The sequence below is a fragment of the Simochromis diagramma genome, unplaced genomic scaffold (genome assembly GCF_900408965.1).
Source record: "Simochromis diagramma unplaced genomic scaffold, fSimDia1.1 OVJJ01000421.1, whole genome shotgun sequence".
Lineage (NCBI taxonomy): Eukaryota > Metazoa > Chordata > Actinopteri > Cichliformes > Cichlidae > Simochromis > Simochromis diagramma.
Genome location: NW_024387250.1, coordinates 10,319,772 through 10,341,186, shown reverse-complemented (window position 1 = coordinate 10,341,186; position 21,415 = coordinate 10,319,772). Strand labels below are relative to the sequence as shown.

The 21,415-nt window shown below is 39.8% G+C and overlaps 1 protein-coding gene across 9 annotated transcripts; it reads left to right on the top strand.

Moving 5' to 3' along the window:
• Positions 1-584: 584 nt before the first annotated feature.
• Positions 585-20,794, top strand: LOC120714825 (pleckstrin homology domain-containing family A member 1-like). Of its 9 annotated transcripts, none has more exons than XM_040001326.1 (15): positions 586-716; positions 3,457-3,535; positions 6,837-7,068; positions 8,146-8,202; positions 8,311-8,356; positions 11,336-11,433; positions 11,777-11,908; positions 13,504-13,644; positions 13,970-14,038; positions 14,603-14,667; positions 14,802-14,865; positions 15,069-15,158; positions 16,275-16,348; positions 17,130-17,204; positions 18,714-19,067. In XM_040001326.1, exons 3-15 carry the CDS (start codon positions 6,928-6,930, stop codon positions 18,943-18,945), a joined length of 1,284 nt encoding a protein of 427 aa, XP_039857260.1. In that variant the 5' UTR covers positions 586-716; positions 3,457-3,535; positions 6,837-6,927; the 3' UTR covers positions 18,946-19,067. The 9 variants fall into 9 exon arrangements, 7 of the variants coding, with proteins under 7 accessions (XP_039857259.1, XP_039857260.1, XP_039857261.1 ...); XM_040001327.1 differs by having other exon boundaries at positions 3,457-3,539; XM_040001325.1 differs by lacking the exon at positions 3,457-3,535 and having other exon boundaries at positions 585-716.
• The last annotated feature ends 621 nt before the right edge of the window (positions 20,795-21,415 follow it).

Genomic DNA, 21,415 nt, shown 5'->3' with positions numbered 1-21,415 from the left:
AGTACTGCCTCTTCATATTATTTATCATATTTTTCATCATTTTTACTAAAATCTGTCAAACTTGACTTTTTTGGTACCTTGTCACTTTCCCTGTTGTGCATAGCATTAGACAGGCTGAGGCTGTAATAAAAAGCCTTCCCTTCACATTGACTGGGGTAAGTGCCAACGCTTGTCCCGCAAAGCGGTCAAAATATGGGACATTGTGCCAAGATTTCTGACGAGTGGACAAGGCTTAAAAATACTGTCCAGTCCCACATAAAGAGGGACATCTGGTCACCCTGACATTTATACTGAGCAGATTGCAATTAAATCAAACCTATAAACATACACATATATTTACATGTTATTGAAAAAATACTTGCTCAAACGTCTGATACAAACTAAGTATTTAGTGTTAGTTTTTATTTATTATTTAATCGAAATAATAATATATGACGAATTGTACTGTATTATACTCCTATTACACATGGATTCATATAAAAATTATATTTTAAAAAACACAAATACAAATCTAAACGACATAGCTCTATCGATGTTTTTGTTAAGCGTCAGAGTGATCATCTTCATAATAGACGATCTGCGGTCGTCGCTCAGCAGTAGCAGTGTTGGATCCCTGTCCTGGATCGGAGGAGATGGGCTGAGGTATAGAGCACAGACCCAACAGCAACCGAGATCCACGGCGGTTCAGCGCACCACTTACAGGAGGGACGACTTGGGTAAGCTGACATGGGTCGTTAAACTAAACGAATTAAGCTACTAACTTTGTTGTTTCATACACTTGAAGTTGTCCGTTTAATATTTAACGAAGCGGGCTAGCAGGAGCTGCCAGTGTTAGCTCGGGGTTAGGTTAACGTTTGTGACAAAACTTCTTTCTCCCAGCTAGTTATAAACGGTCGAGCAGTAAAGAAAAAGCAGTATTAAGGGAGATATATTGTAATTCTCCGTGTCTTGCGAATCGTTTTACAAGTTTGCGGCACGCTAAGTACAAGCTAACATGAACCATATCGTTCTCAGTTAAGTTGAGGCCAGGGAGCCACAGCCACAGCTGCTGATGCTGCTAACACAGCCGTTTTCAGCGTGTTGTGGTAAGCTGGAATACCCAACGTTAGCTAACAGTTTGTGGTTGTGATGTTATATTTACGCTGGGATTATGGACTCTTGTTTCCTAAATCCTTTGGTTTAGACGCGCAGGACTCAGCTAGTAGACTAAACCCACTGAGCATCTTCGTTTTGCCTTACTTTGGAAATAGAAAAATCTAGACTAGGCATTGCTGTGGTGCGAGAAACCTGGGTGACCAAGTAACTGTTAAGGCTGAAACCGGGCTCTATTTAAAGGTTTCTGGTGAGAAATTATTTGTTTTATTTGAACTAGAATGGCCTGACCCACAAAGAGCAAGTGAAGTCCCCTGCCCCTTTAGTTAATTACCTTTAATCCCTTACCATTGTTTTCTCTCCCTTTTATTTATTTCATTTGTTGCGTTTTTTCAATCCACATCCTGACACAAGCAGCATAAACTTTTACTCTGCAGTTACTATTTCCAGCTGCTGTGGTACTTTAGATGTTACAGCAGCAGTTTAGGACCATGAAAACAAAATACTGACTGTCCAGTCCTAAATGTTGACTTATGACTTGGGTATCTTGTGACAGTGTTTGTGTTAGTGAGGTCTTCCAGCAAATGTAAAGAGTCAGTCTACCTGGGAAATGTTTGACCTAGAAAGAAGTGGGCTGTTATCACCATCTTATCTTAAGCGGTTGACCTTTAAACTTGTAAATCTTCACTGTAGTCTGGTTAGCACTTTCGACAATTTATTGTAATGTTTCCTTGTAGCTTTCCTTCGTTCAATTTACAGTGAAAACTGTGCTGTGTGATCCCAGACAGAATTTTTGCGTTTCTAAGTATCCTGGTAGTGATCTGTTTTGAATCCTTACTAGAGAAACCCAGATATGCTACTCAAATAGAGGCTGGGTTACTGATCACTGCTTGCCATGTGTGGATTGCTTTCCTTGGCACAATTATGCATGTCCTGTAAGGAAAATTTTCAAAGATTTACTTGCGAGGGAGCTGAATTATCGTAAGGATGTTATGACCATTGATCCTGGACACAAAAATACCTACTTGTGCAAAAACTGCACTCTATCCATTCTGTATTTGCTCTTCCCTAAGCACAAGAGGTAGCTTGCACTGTAACACATAGTAGCTTACAGCCACCTCGGGTGAGTTAATATGAACTTATATTTGTTATTTTGACAGTTGAATTACTGATGTGCTGTTATGTTCTATATATGTCCTGTATATCCCCAGCGGGGGATTATATATCCCCCCATATGCAGACATACTCACTGTGATGAGCCCCTTTGACAAGGGAGCAGCTGAAAGTAGAAAGGAGTGCAATATATTTGACCATATTAAATCCAGCTCTTCATCACAGATTCATCAAGATCTTTGTAACGGTCAGTCATCACTGCTTCTGGGGAATGCCTTCTTTGGGAAACACTTGGCTCGGGAGCTGCCACCAGTCCTCACCGAGGCCTTCCCCAAACCGCAGTCTCAGACCTAGATCTAGCTCTCTGCATTCTCTTTTAAGAAACATTGTCAATCAAATTCAAGATGTGATAACTATTAATGAAAAGAAGTCAAACACAAACTTTAAATGAAACTGAAGTAAAAAAAAAAAAAAAAATATTGTCTACATTAACAAATTTCTTCTGGGGGCCCAGATAGTTCAGATTCAGTCCCATAAATGTGTTGGTGTAAATAATTTCATCTGTATTTAAGGAGAAGGCTCATTTTAATAAATAATCATGCACATTTTTCCTCTGCAGGAGATGTTAGGGATGTAGCTATCTTCAGTCTGAGCCCTGTCTGATAGTGCTACCTTTGCTACACCACCTCTATTACTTGTCTACAGACCTCATGTGAACTTGGGTTAACAGCATTGGAATTTAGTCTGTGTTGTCATTGTGTGTGCGTTTGTTTTTTTGTTGTTTGTTTGTTTTGTTTTGTTTTTAAATGTTGACCCACTAGATTGACAGGTGACCTGTGACATATACATGTTTTTAATCAGCCATTTTACAAAACAGTCTTTTTTGGGGGGGTCATGCTTACTGCTATGCACCAAAATACAGTTTTTATTTCATATACGATGTGATTAGTTGAACTGATAAAATGTCCACTGTTGCTTCAATGTTTAATGTTAAGAGTATGGAGGTGGGCATGTATGTTGACTTTAAAAACAGTGGTAGTGAAAAACTTTTTTTATAAAAAAAAAAGAACTATAAACACTTAAACAGTTGACCTTGAGGCGCCGCTTCTCTGTCCTGAGCAAAGTTGTACAAATCTTTTTATCGATGGAAGTGCAATTTTGTAAACTACCATAAAGTTCAAAGTTGTTAATTGATCATGAGAACTGGATATTTGCTGTGTTTACTGAGGATATGATCTCATTGGTTTCAAGGTTGTCTCACCTGATCCAACAAGAGATAAACCAATAGATAACAGGAAGAGTGGGTGCATTCAGGTCCCTCCTGCTTTCAGTGAGTAAGTTTTAATATGCCTTGGTATTACTCACCTTCTTGATGTGAACTCAAGTGACACCTAGATATATGCTTCCTCTACACTGTTTATTTAATCAACAATATTGCTGTTTATTTACACTTCTTAGTGAAATGCGAACTGTAAATGAAATGTAGATTTCTCAATACTGAGTGTAAGGCATGATTTAAACCAATATGAAATGTTTTTGCATTATATTTAAAGGCTTGACTACAAGCTCTGCAGTCTTGCTCAGGCCTTTTTTTTATGGGATGGCAATGGCTCAGGACATAGATCAGGTCACCTGCTAATTGGAAGATAGGTGGTTGGCCAACGTATCCTTGGGCAAGATATAGAACCCTAAGTTCCTCCTCATGTGTTCACCGGAGTGTGAATGTCAGAAAGCACTTGGACATGTGTGTCTGGAAAGTATTCTCTGCACTTCACTTGTTCCACATTTTGTCATGTTGCAATGTTATTGCAAAATGGACTAAATTCATTTTTCACTTTAAAATTCTACACACATTACCTATAATTACAAAGTGAAAAGGGTTTGCTTGAGATTCTTGCAGATGTATTAAAAAATTAAAAAAAAACTATGCTGTGAATACACGTACGCTGTCGAAAAAAAGTACTGTTATAAATGTGTGTGAATGAGACATGTTGTATGAAGCACTTCGAGTGCTCAAGCAGAGTAAATGAGCACCATAGAAGAACCAGTCCATTTACCATTTACATCATCACACACAGATGGAACATCATTGATGCCCAAGCTGGATAACAGAGCCCTAATATTGATCCTTGCACGACCCCCGTGTTACAAGTTCTTGTGTGTGTTGGAATTAAAATAATATTATCTGTGTCATAGACTTTATGTAGATCCAGAAGCAATCATCTCACTACCCCACCTTTTTCTAAATTTGCCCTAACAACTATGGTTGTTAGAATTCAAATAGGGTAGAGTAGGCTGTGCTTTTCAGGTGTTCTACCAACTGGTCATTTGCAAACTTTTCAGCAACTTTGCAAACAGAAGCAAGCGCACAGGTCGAATTGTTTACTTCCTGTCTGTCACCTGCCTTGTATAAAGGAGTTCCTACAGCAATTTTTAGAACGGAAGGAAATGCTGTATTTCACAGAGTTATTTATAATATAAAACATATACAATTATTTATCTAGTCCCTTGTGAGTTTTTACATTTCATTAGGGGTTAAATAAATGTATTAACCTTGGACTCACCTGATTGATTGAAAGTTAATCCTGTGATGATATTTGAGAAAGCATGGAAATTAGATTCTCTCAAATATCTACCTGATTCTTCCAAAAACTAAACAAAACAATGCTGTGAGCTTAAGCTGCATACCCAGTCTGTATTTTCTTTGTATGTTTCATGTTCCCACATCTATACCAGCATCAGCCATACTGATGCTGATTCACTTCGGCTGTTTGGGTTCCCTAAGTAATTGTGAGGAAATGAAGTGCTAGCAAAGCTTTTGTTTGACGAGTCAAAATTGGTTTGCTTTTTATTGGTCATATGTGGTTGATAAATTATTTTGGACTTTACTGCACTTTTTGTTTTTATATCTGTAATCTTTCGGCTGCTGATTACATGTTTTTAATGGTACTTGCCATGGGTTCATCAGTCAGTGTTTTCTTACATCTTTTTGCAGAGGATATCTATGTTCAAGTAGGAGCTAAAGGAAGATGCCAAAAATGGGTTTTTTAAAAAAAGTATTACTAGTGTAAAAAAACAAAAAAACAACCCTGTTCAGCAGAAGCTAGGAACTAAGAATAATGAAAAGCATTTTTCTACCTGATGCTGTGATGACAAAATAAATCCACATGATGTATTTAAATATGTTAAAACCCCCATTGAAAGGCACTTTGGGTCAAACAAAGTCTAGGGGAGTGATCATTTTTTTAATGTTATATTGTTATAGTATTGAGGAAAAAAAACATACATTTTTAAAATTTTCCCTTATTCCCTACTTAGTACATATCTTGGCTAACAAAGCTGTTATCCATATTTAATTTTATTATTATTATTATTAGATCTAGTTTGCATTAAGACTTTTGATATAATCCTCCTTTTCTCTTCCCTATCTTTAAGTGTATTTAATTTCATCTTTTGTCAAATTCTTCTCTGCATCACGAAAATGGATGAGCATGCTTTCAGCTGAACTTTTGCAAAGTACTTTATTTACAGTGTCACCAGTCTCCACAGAAACGTCTCTCACTTGACGTTCGGTGTGTACGTAGCGTTAAGATGGTCGTCTCTGACACTGCTGCTCCTTTCTGTAGCCTGTGTGTGAAATAGGATGACTCAGAAGCTGACTTTTATGGGTAGATGCAGATTTTACGGGTAGATCCAGAAACTAACTGAGATGCTAACAGCCTAGACTCCATGCACAACAAGCGGGCCTTTTGTCCCCTCCTTGCCCTCATCCACCCACACAGTGCTCATAATGTTCTGGAAAAAGAGCGCCTTTATCTCGGCCTTCCACAGACTCATCTCACATATTGTAGGATTGGTTCAGAAAGACAGCAGCTTAAACAGGCTAATGTGACAATATCCCCACAGTAACACTGCACTCACCCACGCGAGTGCCGACATTGAGATGCGCACATTCAGACGTGTTGGTCTAAACATTTACTTTTCAGTTCATTAAAGGAGAGCAGCAGGGATGTGGCAGCACTCAGCAGGTTAAATATTGCACACTCTCTCCTGTGTGGGTCCTTTAGGTGTTTTTTTTTTCTTTTTTTTTTCTTTTTTTTTTCCTCTCGTCTCTCCTTTGTGTCGAACATGACTGAGCTCACTGGTATTTTTTGGCAATACTCAAGCGGTGCTTAGCTGCGGAGGCAGGGAGGCGGGTTGAAGGGAGGGGATAGAAGGGGTTGGCCAGAGGCTTGCCAAATCGGATGAGAGAGAATTTGGGAGGAGATGACTGAGAAAGTGAGAAAAGAGAGACACCAAGGGAAGAGGGATAAGGGGTGGGGGGCAAGCTAGGCTGGGTGGAAGAGAGAGTGACAGTGTCGAGTATGTTTTACAGGGGGAAAAAAGAGGAAGAGAGAGCGGGTGAGGCTGATATAAAAGGATAAAGGCGGGGTTGTGGTTTGTGTCACATGATCCCCTCACTGGTTGTAGCCTAGTGAGATCCAGGTGGCAGAGACACCATAGATGCAGTAGATGAAGACAGCAAAAGAAAGGGAGAGCAAGACTCTGCACAAAGAAAACTTAAAATTCCCCATTCACCACGCACCCTCTTCACTCATTTTTCTTTCCTCTCTTTTCAATGTGTCCTTAAGGAATTCCTCCGTCCCGCTTTTCCCTTCTCTTCTCCCGCTCCTCTCTCTCCCTTCCCGGCCTAAGCGGGCCAGGGAATGTCCCGGTGGCGCGATGCCTTACGTGGACCGACAGAACCGCATCTGTGGCTTTCTGGACATCGAAGAGAATGAGAACAGCGGCAAGTTCCTGCGCCGTTACTTCATACTGGACACACAACAGGGAAGCTTGGTGTGGTACATGGACAACCCACAGGTAAAGACACAGAGATGTGTTAGCTTAGCTCTTAGCTTTACTGGAGGGTGTCCTCAGGGCAACCGTACAGGCAAACTGGGAAACTACATGCTGCAAATTTTAGTTATCATATAGATGATTAGCTTTCATGCAGGTGTATCTTGACTGTGAGCCACTGATAGCAGAGCCGCCTCTATAAATTATGTTTTTTAAAAATTATATTCTAACATGCTTGGAAAGCACATTTTACAGACAAAGGAGGATCTCAGTTCTAATGCGGTGTCTGTGTTGTAACTATTGGCAGACACTCCTGTAAATCATGTCAGAAAGGGCTGTCTGTGGACTGCAACACAGGGGAGTAACTTGTAGCTGGAGGTGTGTTTGGTGCTTTTCTTACCTGCAGCAGAAGCTGTGTGGCTCACACATGCCCAGCGCAAGCCTAACTGATGTTAACCAGCACGCATGTGCAGCATCAGTATCAGCATGTTTTGAGGTTGGTGTGTTTTGCAGCAGTCATGCAGGCTGCAGGTATTCATCCATTTAAATAGGGAATAGAATGTACTCATGTTGTTGAGAGGGGCCCAAAGAGACTACAGTAATATTTGCACTGACCGTAGTGGTTGGCCATCAGTGTCTACTCTGTGCCCCATAGTGTCACTTTTTATATAGTGTAATATGTCCTCTGTTGGCACATAATCTGATTTAGATTTGCTGTATTTGTTAAGTGCCCTGTTACATCAAGTATTCATAAATGATGTAGAGCAGGAAAAAAATTGTAAATAATTGAATAAGTCTCTTTCTTTTTATAGATTGAAAAAAGTTAAATTTTAATGACGTTAAATCTGGATCTCCCAGTTTCAGAAACACAGGAAGGCACTGACATTAACTGGATGGAGTGCAGCCAACACATGCTGTACTTACTCTATAATATCGACTGGCTTTGCAGAACTTCACCCCCAGACCAGATCACATTTGATCTTCTACGGCTAAAGGCCCGCCTTACTGGCACTTGTATTGTGTATTGTATTGCGTAATTGCATCATTAGCTTGAGCTTCCTTTTTATTGCAAGTATTTTTCTTTTCCACCTTCTCCCACAGAACTTGCCTGTTGGTACAGTCTGTGTTGGTTCCCTCAAGCTCACATACATCTCTAAGGTAAGCTAGATCATCAAAGGAGCTACAAGGTTATATACAATTGGAAGACTTCACTTTTTTTTTAGTTGAGCTTGAACACTAACGTCTGTGGGATTTGTTCTTATTTAGGTCAGCGATGCCACCAAGCTGAGGCCTAAAGCAGAATTCTGCTTCGGTAAGAAAATGCACGTCATCAAATCTGTTCTTCCAGTCAGGATATTAGCATAATAAAAGCATACGTTTTTGACAGAAGACTTCACTCTTGTTTTTAACATCTTGCATTTCAAATATTATTTTGAACACATTTTCCAATGATGTCACTAATGAGCCTTGGATAATATGATTCATAGTATTATTCATACTAAACAGGAAAACATCTTGCGTCTTTATAATAATACAACTTGACAAATGTCTGAACTGCTTTGAAAACATGAGCAATGATGGTGAGTTTAACCACATGTTGACTAAGCTGGATACCCTTAATATAACCTAAGGGAGGACTATTTTTTGTCCTTGTCTGCTCTCTCAACATGGTCAAGCACAGCTTTTCTCAGGTTTTTTCCACCACTGATCAAGCAGCATTGTTCAGCGTTGCGTGGTTTGTTAATGTAGAAAAATGCACGATGCTCCAGCAGTTAATGGCCTGGGTTTTTTTTGACCACGTTGAACTATTCTATAAGTAGAATTTATTATCTGTCCTATTTTAAAACAGTCTTTTGTGTATTGCTAAGGTTTTATCTCATTCTTCTCACCTACTAGTTAATAAGGATATCCTGGGGCATTACCTATTGCTGACTACAATAAGTAAAACATTTTATAAAGGCATAAGTTGCTGGTGTCTTCTTCTGGTGCGTTGTTAGCTAATCTTGATGCACATTGATTCTGCAGTCTTTAGAAATGAGTCGCATTACTCTGTGCTTGTGGGTCCCTGTGATTAGAAAACTGACTCTTATACAAGAACTTTCTTACTTACTATCTTTAAAATGGACCTCCTGTGCTCTTTTCCAACTCCATAGTTTTATTTTTTGACTTGACAAGAGTAGCTTTAGCAGCTAGTGTAGTGGGTAACACGTTTGTCTAGAAATCCCTGGGAGGGTTGTGTTAGGAAGGGCATCCAGCGTAAACATCTGTGCCAAATCAAAAATGTGGATCCATCCGCTGTGGCGACCCCTTGTGAATATGCAGCAGCGGAAAGAAGAAGACTAGAGTTGTTTTGCATGATTTATAGTACAAAATATTCTTTATTTGTCTAATTCTGGGCCTCCGTACAACTCCAGAGTTATTCCATTTCTATCCTTTTGCTTTAAAGCCATCCTTCCTTTAAGCAAGCTGATTGGCTGCCTCTTGCAGGCAGAAGGTTTTAACAGTGAATGTGTGGGGGCTTCAGTGCTCAGTTTAGTGACTGAGATGACCCTGTTTGGAATAACTCCACAAAAGAAACTGAAAATGAGCGTATAGAGCAGTCTGTAGCCTGAGCTTTTACTTCTCCATACGTTGATCTTATTAATTGAAACTTTGTGTAATATGAACACTTCTGGTAATGGTATATGATAATTAATTTTATATGTTAAAATAAAAGGGTAATAAGGACACTCATTTTGTATGAGTGAATTATATAATCTTTGTATTTTACCTGGATTGGGTATAATTTATGGGGTGTTGATAGCTTTTTAATATTGTTTGATGTCCTCTTTGCAATGTCCTTCAACAAAGAAATACATAGAGCCCTATTTGTACTTGTCTTCTTACCTCATGTGGCCAAGATGGGGAAAAAATATTTAATAAAAACTATTAACTACTGTCAGATGTATTTATTTTTTAAGAGTAAACCTTCATCGCAGTGTTTGTTTACTAGCCTAAGTCTTCATCTGTCCAGTTCAATAGCAGGAAATACTAGTGTGTGACAATATGTTCACACTGCATGTGTATATCTGGCTGTGTACACAGCAGTTGCCTTGTTGAAGTTATGACAGGATGCCGACATCCTAATGAGAACCTGATTCGCAGACGTGAGAAGCTATTTTTAAATTTTGTCTGATATCCATGAATCGTGCTCCTCCCCTTTTCCTGTGTCCAGCAAGCCAAGGCATGATATAGGGTGAAGCAATGTTGACATTTAATTTATAGTTTAAAAAAACTCAAACAGACTTTTGTTTGCAGCTCATATGCGATGGAGAAAGATTAAGAGCAACTGTGTGAACTTTGGCTTTTGTCTGCATTTCCCAGCAGCATGCATTGTTTTGTTATGTGTAACTATGAGTCAGATCTGATACCCCTTCTCCCAGATTTCATTCCAGCGCCAAAGATACCACTACAATTCCACTACTGCCAAGTAGTTTACCACTCCCACAAACAGTGGACAGATTTTAGCTCAAGACTGTTGGACAATTTCCTCCTGGTCATCTGCTTGAGGCCAGATAGACAGAATTATTTTGCAGGAAAGTAGTGGAACAGTGTATTGAGGTGTCCAAGATCTGGAATAAATACACAGAACGGGGAAGAATGATCTTCATTGTGCCACAGAGTTTGCCTTTTGCCTTTCACAGCTCTCCCCCGCCTGATTTACCAGGCCAGCTTTAATGTAATTTATTGCTATGGTGTCAGAAGGAAATAGAGGAGACACAGGGACGGTTTGAGCTGCAGAACTGAAGGATTTATGGCAAAGCCAGAGAGAAAAGAGACTTTAGTTCTTTCAGCATCTAAATCCTGATCCATAGCTAATCAGCATTTGACCCAAAAATTTCTTCATGATTGAAATGCAGTTTTCTCATGTTCATGGCTGTAAAACCGTGTGAGAATATTTGGTTGTTGGTACCCCCCCTCATGGTTAGACGTGGGTAGGTGGTGGCAGACGGAGACAGCTGAGTCTAGCTGGGTCATCATCGCCATGCAGAGAAAATGCTGCTGGGTGTGTGTGGGAGAGTCCCTTGGCTCAGTTGTTTTCCACTTCCAGAGAAATCTGTGGCGGTGGATGTGTCCTGACACTGATACAAGAAAGGGCTGAAAACACACTTCAATATGTCTTTGTATGTAATATGTCTTTGTATGTGTATTTGTTTGTAATTCAGAGGGTGTATTGTAGCCTGATTGTGACAGAAGAATCTACTTTCACTTTTTCTTTTGCTCCCAATGCTCTTTTTTTGTCACCTGTAAGTCATCAATGCTGGGATGAGGAAGTTCTTCCTGCAGGCCAATGATCAGCAGGACCTTGTCGACTGGGTCAACGCTCTCAATAAAGCCACCAAGATCACTGTGAGATGATAAACAAAAGACACACACACACCCATCCCAGATTCAGCTTTTCTAATCTGCTCTTTCTGGTTTATGTTTTATCACTTGGAAAAACTTTTATTTCTTCCTCTTTCAAGGAACTAGATGGAAGTTAGTCAGAGCATGACTAACAGGATGCTGCTTTGTACAGAGTTCTGGGATAAAGGACAATGAAGTTTTGGGCATGTGGAGGGGAAATGGGGATAAAAGGCTTGTCAGAGTTTGCATGCATAAAGTTTCATTAGGCTTGGCTTGAAGTTTGTAAAAAAGAGGCTATTTATACCTAAAGCTTTTGTGTGTGTGTATGTGTTTGTTTGTTTTTAAGGTTCCAAAGTTGTCTGATGGCCAGCAGAACTCAGAGAACCAAAAGGCTTTGCCAGATGTTGCAGGGCCCAAAAAACAAGTCTCCTATAAGACTGAGATAATTGGAGGAGTGCCCATAGTCACCCAAACACAGGTAAACTTTACCCGTGAATGCAGTGAACCACATATTGTATTTGATTACATTTGCATGTATACATATGATAACATGTACTTTATTTATCCCACCTTTGGGAAATCCTTCAAAAGAAAATGTGTAAATTTGTTTTTAAACTAGACTATTCCCAAAATGCTGCTTTTATATTGTATCTGTTAGAATGATTTAGTCAAGCTATTTCCAACTGTTAGATCATTAGTTTTCACCTAGCAAAAGTGCCCAAAGAGAGCTGCGTTCAGGCTCTCAAACGTGTGAAATTTTCTGCTTCAAACACAGAACAGTTTTTCTACAGTTTTAACCTGTCAGATAAATCGACCAATTTAAAGACCTCACTTTGATCTTGGAGAAACTGATATCTCTATGTTCTAAAGTGCAAAACTATTGTTGAACCAATAAATGATTAATAACATTTGATAACTACTTTAATCCATAATTTATTGATAAAGGAAATGATCCTTAATTTCTGATGTTGAAACTACTGCTGTATCTTAATATCTGTGCAACAGTCGTCGTAATGTTAATCACAGGTTGTTGTTTTTTTAACAGTGATTATGCACTCACCAGTCAGGTCACCAAATACACCATGCTAGTACAACTTTAGATGCCCTTTTACCTTCAAAACTGCTTTAATTCTTTGTGTTAGAGATTTAACATGGTGCTGGAAACATTCCTCATAGGTTTTCATTGACGTGATAGGATCAAAGATGCAGATTTGTCTGCTACACATCCGTGATACGAATCTCCCATTCCACCACATCCCAAGGGTGCTCTGTTGGATTGTGATTTGGGGACTTTGGAGTTGATTTGAGTACAGTGAACTCGTTGGCATATTCAAAAAATGTTATCTTAGAAGTAACCATTAAAAGATAAAGGGATGGACATGGTCAGCCAAAATACTCAGGTAGGCTGTGATATGAAAATGCTGGAACCCAAAATGGGGCAATAAAATATCACCCACACCATTACACCGCCAGAAGCATCCTGGATCATTGATGTAAAATGGGATGAATCCATGACTACTTCTGCTGCTTTAGCACACCTGCTTTATGGTTAGATGAGCTAAGTATTCACAGCAGGCCTTGGTTGTAACAAGTGGTTATTTAATTTACTGTTGCCTTCCTATCAGCTCCAGGCACTCTGGCCATTGTCCTCTGAGAAATGTCACTCACTGGATATTTTCTCTTTTCTGATCATTCTATGTAAACCCTATAGAGGTGGTTGTGTGGGAAAATCTCAGTAAATAAGCACTTTCTAAAACACTCAGACCAGCCTGTCAAAGCCACGTTCAAAGTTACTTAAATCTGATGCTCAATTTGACCGTGTCTTCAGGACTAAATGCATGCTGCCATGTTACTGCCTGATTAGATATGAGTGTTAACAGTTGAACAGGTGTACCTAACAAAGTGACTGGTGAATATTTTTATTTCTTGACCAATGTCTTTTTCCTCAAAATTCAGTTAACTAGGATCATTTTCTGATCGTTTGTCATCACAGAATCCAAAGTGGCAATTTGTGGTGTTTGCTTTTCACAATGAACTTCAAATTGACATTATTTTATGTCCTTCACCCTCCAGCACGAAGGAGGCGATGGCGCAGATAGAGCTGAGCGTGAGGCCATGCAGCGTTCACACAGCCAGCTGCCTTACTTCCTGGGGAGGCCAGCTCAGGACCACAATGTCATCAAGTCAGGCTACTGCGTCAAGCAAGGAGCTGTGGTGAGCACTGACACAACCACTGACACTGTTTTTGGTTATTTTTTTTTTTTTTGCTTAAAATTAGTTAATTTAATTTGTCCTTGTGTTGGTGTTCAGATGGGTTCCCCTGTGCAGTAGTTCTGCTCAGGGACCCAATTAAAAAATAAAGTAGGTAAGCTCCATTACAATTAATATAATGATAATCTAAGAAAATTCAGCTCCTCCTATGTGTACAATTCTATACTTTTAGAAAGACCCAACAGTAAAGTAAAATGTGTAAGAAGTATAAAAAGATGTGCTTCTGTAATCTGAATCTTTTTTTTTTTTCTTTTTTTTTTCTCCCCAGATGAGGAACTGGAAACGGCGATATTTTCTTCTCGAAGAGAATTCAATGAGTTACTTTAAGTCAGATTTGGTAATTAACTGTGATTAAGTTACATGAAGCTTTTATGGAATGTTTAGATTTGTAGTACACACACATTTGATTTTCCTCCAGAATCCGAGGGGGAAGTATCTGCAAACACAACCCCGAGTTCCAACATGCTTTATTCATAGCCTGTGGAATTCAATGCCTTCACTGTACATGTCCGATCATGCCTTCTTCCCTCCGGGTTTTCTTACTTGCACACACACACACACACACACACACACAGACTGTCCTCTGGATAATACTGTACGTCCCTTACCCTGTCCTTGTCTAGGTCTGCCCTTATTTGACAACTTTATCTGTCTATTTGGCTATCAACAGGCCTCAAGGACACAGACTCTCTGTCTGCTGTATCAAAGTGCTGTGTCAAGAAAGTTGCAACCATTAGTGTTTGCAGTTTGCTACTTCTTGGAAAGTTAACCTCCTTCTTCCCCTGTGAACCAGAAACTCTGCACCTTTTCTAGCTATCCCATTAGATACAGCATTTTAAATGTGAATGCATTATAAATAATATTTGTCCTGTGTTATGAAAAGTTAATTCTTTGTTTTTAGGAGAAAGAGCCTCTCAGAATGATCCCACTAAAAGAAGTTCACAAAGTCCAGGAGTGCAAGCAGAGGTATCTAACAAGTCCCAACATTTTTCCATTGTACAGAAAAATGTCTTTGTCTCGGTGGTTTGTGCTTACCTTTTCTGATAAAGATAGAGATGAGATCAATTTGATCCTGTTTTTTTTTTTTTGCTTCATTGTAGTGACATTATGATGAGAGATAATCTATTTGAAGTTGTCACCACGTCAAGGACGTTTTACATACAGGTATGCGACTCTCTGTGATGAAAAGAATGGCTCAGACGTGAGTGCTTACTAATGTTGATGAATCTGGTATTCAGTCTTGTCTGTCTGCATCTTTACCAACTACATGTTACCCTTCCCGCCACTTCTGATCCTGATTTCCACTCCTTATGTTCTCATTCTTTCCTTCATTCCGTTCTGCCTCTTTTCATGTCTGTCTCCACTAGGCGGACAGTCCAGAGGAGATGCACAGCTGGATCAAGGCTGTGTCGGGGGCCATTGTGGCCCAGCGGGGCCCTGGGAGGTCAGCTGCCACGGTAAGTATCTTCTACTACGGTACAACACAAATCCACCGTGGGAGGGAACATAAGTCACTGCAATTAGATTAAAGTTTAACATCGAAAGTAACGTCAGCCCTGAATTTTACTTGCATGAGTAGAGTGGGAGACTTACTGAGTGACGTGGTTTGTAGTAGTCAAGATGATATGGTTGATTTGTGTGTTGTTTCACTTGTGCCGCTTGTTTTTTCTTATTCTTACACGTCCTCACGCAATTTCAGTGGCAATCTTTTTCTTTTTTTTCTTTTACTTCTTTGTAAACAAATGCATAATAGGAGAATTGGCTGTGCCGTTTTTTCCGCATGACATTGGTTCATCCTATAATAGTATTTTAACAATATTGTGTTGTAGTTGCATAGTACAGAATGACATAGACTTGTAATTTCTAACTCCTGAGCTATGGACCTGTAAAGGGGATTGTGATGTTTATAATCGGGGGGGCAAATTATAGCTTGAACTTTGCTCAAAACGGTTCTGAATGTTCCTCAAGCCTCTTCATTACCACCTACAAACAGGATTGATTTTTATTTTTAATACTACTTTTTTGAAATAATTTTCTTTAAATGTATTTGCATCAAAGTGAGAGCGATAGAGAGACTGATGGCATGCAAAAAGTCTTCAGTTGGAAACAAACTGTGGACACTGAAGTTCATGGCTACCACTTAGTTCCAGTCCCATTGGGTTGCCCCTGAACTGATTTAGCTAAAGTGGGTAATGGATAACCAGCTGTCACCACTTGTTGAGCATTAGTTACTTTTCAGAAGTCTACGTGCAGGGAGTCGAGCAGCTTGACCCGGTAGGTGAGCAGTGAAATAAACCACTTCCATTGTCCTCACTGCAGATGAAAACCAGCCTCTGCCACATTTGGGCCCTTTTGGTTAGACTGAAGTCATTATCCGCAAGCGTCTGTTTCTCTGTGGTTTCCTTTCTTGCCTTCTGTGTCTTTCTCTCTAGCTTGTCTTTCCTTCCCTGTGCCTCTTTTCTCGATCCGTTTCTCCCTTTCTTCCTTTCACATTCTTTCCACCTCTTCTTCTCCTTTCCCAGTGGGCAGATGGCCCATCTGCTCTAATCCTGCTTTGCACTGTGTTGTTGCAGATGCGGCAGGCCAGACGGCTGTCGAACCCTTGTATACAGAGGTATACGTCCCGAATCGGGGAGTGCAGCAGCACGTATGTCAGCTCGTCTAAATCCCACTCCCTCCCCCTTTTTTAAGCTCTGGGTTCAGCTTTTTAATACTTTTTTTTTTTTTCACTTATTGGCTGGTCCTTTTGTTTGTGGACGAAGGGGAACAGATCAGATCCGACTGCACATCTGATGCGCTTTTCTTTTTTCTTTTTTGTTGCTTTGAACCAACCACACCCTACGTATGGCTGTGATTACCCAACAACTGCTCCTCCTCCCTTCACATCCTCATTCTCGCTGCTTATCTTCACCCCTCAATCTCCTTTGCTTTTTTTTTATTGTTTGTTTTGTTTTGCAGCTCTCTGATATCAAGCTTAGCATAACGTTTAGGGGTTTTGCATTTAGAATATTTGCAGCTAAAGGGATGCAATTTGTGCGTCAGGTGTTTTAAGAGTCGAGGTGTGCTTGCTTCTCTTGCATGTGATGGCTGTTGTCACAGGCATGGCAGTGCAAATCAAGCATACTTCAAGTCTTTCAAATGCTAAAAATGAAGGGGTTTTTTTCTGCCACAGTACAAAATGACTCTAAACTGACCATCACAAGGCCCTGCAGCCTTCATCTTCATCCACAGCTTTCTTATGTTTTCTTTGTTGCTGATGACATTTCAGTGCAAAGTTGGAAGTATTCATGCACAAATATGCTCTGACTGCATGAACTGTCTGACCAGCTTAGCTATGAATAGTTTAATCCTAATTGTATCTGTGTCTTTATTACTGCATCTTTCACACCTTCTGTTTCTCTTCCCTCCGTGCTCTGTTATCTCTGCAGTCTGCTGCAGCTGTGTACCTGTCTTAGATGTGTGACATCCTGCTTGTCTCTTCTCCTCCCTCCTGTTCGCTGCCTGTATGTTTATTTTATCTTTCTCATATGTTCCCATACAACAAAATCCTTGTTTTCATCTTGACTTCCGAAAGCACATCTCTGAATGTTGTGAATGTGTAACAACAACTCACCAAAGCTGAATCCACAGGTCCAGAGTCACAAACTCAGTTTTCATAGTGACATGTTGGGGCTTTTTTCTTAAACAGCTATCGGTTGGGCTGATATATTGGCCTATATTAGCTATTTGTTGATATATCAGTATTGGCATTTGTGACTGTTGATGAAAACAAGGGAAGTAATAAAGGGACAGAAGGAAACACCCTTCAACTGTGGCGTGTTGTGACATAGTTTGTCCACCAGAAGGCACTCTGCAACTTCCCAGTAGGCAAAGCGGATTCACACAAACACAGGTCAACCAACACTTGTTGCAATGATGCCGTTTAAAAATAATCTTGTTTTATTATGTTGGTATGTAATCATAAATAATGACACATAAAAGAATAAATAGTGTTTGTTTTGTGTGTCTGAATGAAAAGAAAATATCGGCGGCTATATTGAATTTTTAAATCACAAAACATCAGGCTTTAATATCCTGTTTCGGTTGGGCTCGACTCTTAACAAAAAAAAAAAAAAAAAGTCAAATTTAGAGCAGGTTAGCTTTAAATGCCTACAATGGATGACAACTGGCACTGCAGTAAAGGTTTGGGTTTTCCCAACCCTTCATACTGTTAGATTGTCTAATCTTTCCCCTCCCACTGTCCGCTAAATTTCGACATGAGCTTGATTTTGGACATTTGGATTCAACGACGAGAACAAAAAAAGAACTTTTAATACACTTGTGACGCTTACTGTGGTTTTCTGTCATGTTTGTGCTACAATTTTACTCTTAAATTTTGTGACGCGTAAGTGATAGTTAGGAAGTTGCACAGGCCTGCAATGTCATATGGTGTTACCGTGAATAAGCATCTTGGTGAAGAGGCTATGTTTAAAAATATACAGCCATAAAGGTGGTGCTTTCATGTGCACATTTTGGTGCATTACAGAGCATTGCAGAGTGTTTGTCTAACCTACATTTCACCTCCTGCTGCCTAACCCTTTTTTTTCCCTACCTGTACTGAGTTTTTTTTTCTTTCTTCTGATACATCTTTTTTTTTCTCAGAGATTGAAATCTGAAAAGCTGTGAAATAATGAGCAACAACCAACCACTGCACTCTGTTTGAACTTCTACTGCAACCTATTGAGACTACCAAAACTAAAACCTCCTGACACTACTTTTCCTGCTACCTCTACTTCTACTGCTACCACTCCTACTGCCGTCATCTCCATACTCTAGCAATGCTTCATTCTTGAGCACCTACAACTTCAAGCTGCATCAGGCCTCAAATGCGGGCGCTAATTCCAAGTCTGTAACTAACTTTGGCTCTTCTCACATGAAGTACACATGTCAGGATTTGACTCATCTCACTAACAACAACTCCTCTTGTCTCCTTCATTCTTGCTCTTTCTTTCCTCGTGCTTTTTCTGCTGCAGGAACACGGCAGCCGTTCCACTTTCTACCGCACCCCCACGGGTCCCCCCGTCCCTCGCTCGCCCATATCTGCAGTGCCACCATGCTACCCAGAGTGGGGGAGTGCTGTCACGTGCGGCACACGCTCACAGTCTGGCGTGGGACAGCGAGCACTTCATGAGCCTGCTGCCACGCCCCAGTCACAGCCACACGCCAGCACGCCTGTCCCTGCAGGAAACACGCCTGGCAAAGTGACCTGCGACGCTCCCGTGACCAACGTCGCCAGCTCTGAGGAGTCACCGTGGCGCCGGCGGAGCAGCTTTGAGCCCCACATGCCTGAAACACCCCTGAACCTAGAGGATGCTGTTCTGCCAGTGAGTGAGGTCTAACCCGTTTAACTGGACATTAAAAGTCAAGCGGAAGTTGACTGAGATCCTCAGATAAAGAAGAAATCCTGTGAGCAACATTAATTTTTTTTCCCCAGTCAAAGCTCTGTCACAAACTCTTTGGAACTACTCCATCGGTGTACAGGAGAAACAAGTTGGCTCACCTCTGAACTGCACTCTTGTGCCAAAGTCAACCCAGGCTCTACCCCCCCCGCCCCCCCCCCCCCCCCCTTCCCGCCTGCTGTCATAGTTCAAATGATGTTATTATTTACCAAGAGTTAATTTACACCTTCTACTTAACTTGTGTCAATTAGCACTCAATAACAGCTTTATTTTAATCTGTACAGGCATAAAGAGGTGTTAAAAGCATTTAAGTGTTGAGGAATTTTGCAAACCACTTTGTGCCAAGAAAATAAGGGAGCTTTTAAGGGTGCTAGCTAATTCCTCACATCTGAAAAGAGTGTTCAAAGTGAGGACTGGCATTTTGTCACCTCTCAGATCTACTTGTACTAAACTGTGTGATCCATTCATACTCATTATTGTAACACTGGATTTGTGTACTATCGCCAGTGTTTATTTTTTGGAGCAGGCCAAGTCAGAGATCAAATCCTCACTTTAATGCAAATTAAAAGTCGACAATTCTGGACTGGGCTAGACTTAAAAAAAAATATATATATATATATATAAAAAATGGAAATAGTTATGTACAATCCGATGTGTGTAATTATGCAAGGTGAAATGTATTTAGTCTTTTTTTTTTTTTTTTTTTTACAGTGGCCAAGCCACTGACTTGAATCTGTTTTTAAATATACGGGGAGGGTTAAGGTCTGTTCTTTTTGCAACTGTTTCCTCAACAACGTTTTGGTTGATTGAGTTGATGTTACTGACAAAATAAAGTAGTCTTCTGTGTACTACTACTACTACTACTACTACGACAGTAAATAGTTTTAACCAATAATCCACTTGTGGTAGTAAAGTCAAAGTGCCGTGCAGATGAAAAAAGAAAAACTGAAAGCTTTCACAGCGTGTGCACCATGTCACAACCCAAGTCACTCTTTCTGGTGAATCATAGTTTCTCTGTATTATTGGAGTCTTGATGACGGCTTAAAGTAGCAAGTGAACAAGAAGACGATGAGGACTATGCTTCTATGCATTTTGTAATTAATATTGATTTAAAAAGAAAAGCAACAACAATATGGCAGAGTGAGCTCTAGCTCGGTCCTGAAAGACATTATTTGCTTAAACCTGTGTTTACTAGTTTGAAGATAATACTGAATTGATCAAGTGCATACGTTTTAATTCATAGTTTAACAGAAAAAGTATTCAAGCTCAGCCACTTATGTTGCATGCTAAGGTTTTAATAATACCTAAAATTGTATTATTTTTTTCTAATCTACAGATGTTTTGGTTGTTGCGTGTTTGCAGACTAGAAACAGATTTATTTTTTATATGCTTTTAGGCATGTCCTGTTCCTCTTCACTTTTGTGTTGACAGCCTAGTAGCAGGAAGCTGCCTCATGGTGTTATTTAAAAAAAAAAAAAAAAAAAGTTCCACTGTAATCCTTCTAAATAATACACACTAATCTTTTTTAAGTGCCTGCCGCATTAGAGCCTAGCAAAGCCAAGCTATTTCACCCTCTTTTCAGTCTAGTGTAATTGGTTTGAATTGTCTCTATTTATTATGTGGATGACTTGAAAGAAATAAACACTGAAAATGTGCTCATGTTTCAGTATTGTGCTTATCTTTATCCAGGAGAGCATGATGAGTCTGGTGGAATATAAGAGGTTTACAAAGTCTGCAAAGAGAGAAACTTTTGGCAGCATCCACAGTTTGATTTGAGTGTTTGATGTGATTGCAGAGAGTTTCCTCTGCCCTCTTGTGGCAAGAGAAAAATCTTCACTTTGTCATTGAAAACATTCCTGTGCTCTATAAACCACCAGTTATGTTTTCATCACGGATGACTGCAAAGGTTTCAGTTGATGGAGTGCAAAGCACCACACACGAGAAGCATGAAACAGATGTTTCAGCACAGACCCAGCCAAGAATCATAACAAGAATCGTGTAAGAAGCATGCAAAAAGCCACATTAACAAAAGAGGGTGTGTCTGTGAGCTTCCCCTAATTCCATGTTTACAGAAATATTAGCCTCAACCAGAACAAGCCATCAAAATAATTACAATAAATAAGAAACTGACCATTTTTGGATCCTTGAATAAAAGCCATCAACTCCACACTCCATATAAAAGCCCTGCATTAACAATTTATATAATAAAATATAAATACACAAAGTATCAGAACTATTGCAAAAATAATTCAACTTTATTTTGTTATAATTCTATA